General features: G+C 42.8%; 1 protein-coding gene across 1 annotated transcript; it reads right to left on the minus strand.

The window, feature by feature from the left end:
* Positions 1–213: 213 nt before the first annotated feature.
* Positions 214–1388, minus strand: LOC119280981. The gene is made up of 3 exons (XM_037561645.1): positions 1095–1388; positions 677–810; positions 214–594 (listed from the first exon to the last, which is right to left on the minus strand). The coding sequence occupies exons 1-3, from the start codon at positions 1383–1385 to the stop codon at positions 567–569; spliced, it is 453 nt and encodes a 150-aa protein (XP_037417542.1). The 5' UTR covers positions 1386–1388; the 3' UTR covers positions 214–566.
* Positions 1389–3470: the final 2082 nt, after the last annotated feature.

The raw sequence follows: 3470 nt of genomic DNA on the forward strand, positions 1-3470 counted from the left end.
ACATAAAGAAAAATCAGCATGTTATACCTTCTTAGTAAGGCAAGAGTAATTGTTGTATTTTCTGCCTGTATCTAATAGATACTATGTACATGACATTTCTCCAAAACCATCTTTATGAGTGAAATACATAAACAACAATAGTGGTTTCTAGTTTTAGGCCAGACCACTTGTCCTGTTGGTAAAATGGCAAATATCATATCTGTGTTTGTGATGTTGATGTGGACGATTCTTCATTTGCAAGTTGGTCTGATAAATGTTGCTCTCGAGATGCTATTGCTTGATGGATGCCAAGAAGTAGATGATGAAATGAATCTCAAGACATATTGCACAGAAAAAAACTTACTGAAAGAACATATGTGGCAAACAAATCCCTGTTCTTGTTTCTAGTCATACATGTACGACGGTTATTGGCAGAAACATATGGGCTTGATCAAGGAGAAGGATCAGATAATGACGTACGGCGTGACCATCCACGTCCACATGAAACTTCCCGTGGATGACCAACCCCATGCCCAGCTGGATAATGCAAAGAGCATTCTGTGATTCTCCAAAACCAACGAATATGACTACTTGGGCGTCGTCGAGCACGTAGTCCTGAGAAAGTGCAAATTTGTGATGCAATCATCGATATATCATAAATAGAGAACATGGAGGAAATGGGAGGTGAGTTGCTCACCGGAGGCAGTGATTGTGTGTTAGAGACCCATCCGTACTGGAGGATGGAACGAAATGAGGCGAGGCCGAGCAGACTTTAAAGCGCAATGCATCAGTTTCCTGTGGAGATAGTGGGGAGAGGAAGTGGAGCGCCGTCTGGAACATTATTAGAAGAGGGAGCGTCAGACATCAACCGTCAGATATCAATTAGTCTTTTTAGGCTATATATATATCAATTAGTCAGATATCAAGTAGGAGAGGGTGGGCCGGTGGATGCAATGGGCTGCAGAGAGGATGTAGTAGTAGGCTGTGTAAGGTTGATATGGCATTTTTAATGAGAATATATATAGAGGATTATAAGAAACATTTTACTACAAAAAAAGAGGATTGACCCAGAAAGAAGAAGAGGAAATACTCTTGTGAAGAACAGAGTACAGTACCTTCAAATCAACAGATAGCGTCGCCGTAGTAGGGAGTTGGCCGTAGCAAAACAATAGCCAACAGGAAAGAGCATAGCTTTGTGCTGAATCATCCGGGGCGGCACCAGAGAGAGGAGGTGGACTATTGTTGACGCTGGTGCCAAGTTGAGATGGGCAGCAGTGAGACGCCTCCATGGCTGAGCAGTTGGAAAGGAAGCCTCCATATATGGCCTTCTTGGACAGATTCGGGGTGCCTGAGGTTGCAGCCTCTCCGCCTGATGCGCCACCGATGAGGCGATGACATATTGACATTACATCCGGATCAGGGTGGCCGAGCATGGAGAAGGAGGGTGAAAGGGAGAGGAGGGAAGGAGGTGGCCGCCGCGACAGGAGTAGTGTGTGACCGGGGGGAGGGTGGATGCCGGCAGGAGTGAGGCGAGGCGGAAAGGGAGGGAGCGGCGAGGGGAGTGACCAACGGATCCTGGGCGGGGCGGCGAGGCTGGGTGTGGTGTACGCAGGGTGGGAGCCCGCCTACCGTTCCTGCCTGTGAGATGGGATCCTAGGCGGGCGGATTGCCGGAGCGTAGACAGGGGAAAGCGGGGGAGGAAGGAAGAGGGGGCGATCGGTTGGGCAGAATTTCATCGGTGGGCAGCCTGTCTCGTGGGTCCTAGCATAGTAACTGAAGCCAACGTGTCTGCTGTTTACTGTAGTGGGTCCCGCTTGTAATCCTCTGTATAAACGCTGACATGGCAGGGCTGCTGATGTGGATAGGCTGCATGTCAAGAGAAATAAGATAGTGGGGATGAACTATTTAGGTATTATAGATTTATACTAGCGGGTAGTGTGCGGGGCACGCCGCGCCATCTGAATTAATTAGTTATTTAGTTTGTTTTTGTAATATTTGATAAGTCGTCTTTAAACTTGGTCGGTGACAAAGTAGTTTATATAAGGAAAAGGTACATCTAGTTGGTACATGCATATGTGGTCTACAACACGTAGTGATATAGTTGGTAATAGATGCAGAATTGTGAAGCTCGAGTTTTCTTCTTAGATCTGAGATGTTGATCCTCCAGCTGCGCTTGTCTTTGTAATATAGTGATAGAGAGACGAAGCTAGTTCTTCTAATCTTGTTCTTGGTGGTTTGTAAACAATGTTGAAGTTGTTGGATGCATCTCCTGGTTCTCGGCGGATTGGCAAAATGACTTGAAATTGGAGGCAAACTTTTTTGACGATCCTTGTTCGTCTTGACTTGTCTCGTTGGAGGCTTGTTTGTTACTGTTTCTGTATTTCTATTCCTTCTTCTTTAGTCTTGATCCATTCAATAATAGTTTTGTTTCTTTTTCTCTTCCTTTGGTAGGGGGTGGTGGGGTTAATAGTGTTGTTTCGAGGCACGTGCATACACACCTAAATTTGCCATGTTCAGAGTAGACAAAACAAACAAACATTTAAACTACCCCTGCTCACATCATCATCATCAAAGAGCTTGCACACTTCACAGAAATATTAGTAGCATGTTTTAAAAATTATCCCAGAACAGAAAACTGGGTTCTTAAACAGTCATAAAAAGTATAAATCGCCTGTGTGTAATCTTGTATGCAATATAAAAGAAGTGCTGAGATATGGATCAAGAAAAGAATTAAGAAATATAACAATTTATATTAGTTATCGAGCCTAAATGTTAATGGTGTTTGACATGTACACCATATTATAGCTCCCAGCATACCTTTGAATATAGTGTGTCCTTGTATCAGCACATATGAGGTACTAATACAAATTATTTTTCGATGTGAGCCAAATATCAGCCTAAAAAATAGTCAAAGCTATAAGCGAACCCCGTCTAAACCTATCATTGATTCTGAGTTATTAGCGTTAAAATCACTGAGAATATGAATAAAAATAAAAATTCAGATATTGCTTTTTTCTGAAATCGTACCCATCATTCGTTGCAGCGGCTTGCAGTATGATGCTCATATGCAGTTTGTCAAGTTCACAGAACAATAATTCACCAAAAAACATTGTTGTGATAACACCTCAAGAAAGATAACACAAGAAAATGCCCATACTTCAGTAATTCTTCCTCAAATCTTTAGTAACCATCAAAGCAGGCAAAGCGTGATCCCATCTATAGACAACTTGATTTGTATTTGCCGGAAAGATGTTCATGAATTGTAATGTTCGATCTTTGACCATAAATGAACGGCCAACAACTTGATATTTAATGATGCTAGAACACAAATTCACCAAATTTAGATTAAACCTTACAACCTCACAACCACTCTGATGGTGCATCTAGTGGCTGCATAGCATACAGAAAGGGCAAAGAAGCACTTCCCGCTGAGAAACAAGACAGTCCTGACTTCAAAACATCGATTTCTCACTTGTGGCCTTAATGGTCAA

This window comes from Triticum dicoccoides, chromosome 3B (assembly GCF_002162155.2).
Source record: "Triticum dicoccoides isolate Atlit2015 ecotype Zavitan chromosome 3B, WEW_v2.0, whole genome shotgun sequence".
In the NCBI taxonomy this organism is placed as follows: domain Eukaryota; kingdom Viridiplantae; phylum Streptophyta; class Magnoliopsida; order Poales; family Poaceae; genus Triticum; species Triticum dicoccoides.

What these genes read in the sequence shown, in the direction of transcription:
- LOC119280981 (XM_037561645.1), bottom strand. Translation starts at nt 1,385, where the DNA reads ATGTCAATATGTCATCGCCTCATCGGTGGCGCATCAGGCGGAGAGGCT. An exon ending in CGCTATCTGTTGATTTGAAG is followed by an intron (nt 811 to 1,094) that starts GTACTGTACTCT and finishes ATAATGTTCCAG; the next exon opens with ACGGCGCTCCACTTCCTCTC. An exon ending in ACACACAATCACTGCCTCCG is followed by an intron (nt 595 to 676) that starts GTGAGCAACTCA and finishes GCACTTTCTCAG; the next exon opens with GACTACGTGCTCGACGACGC.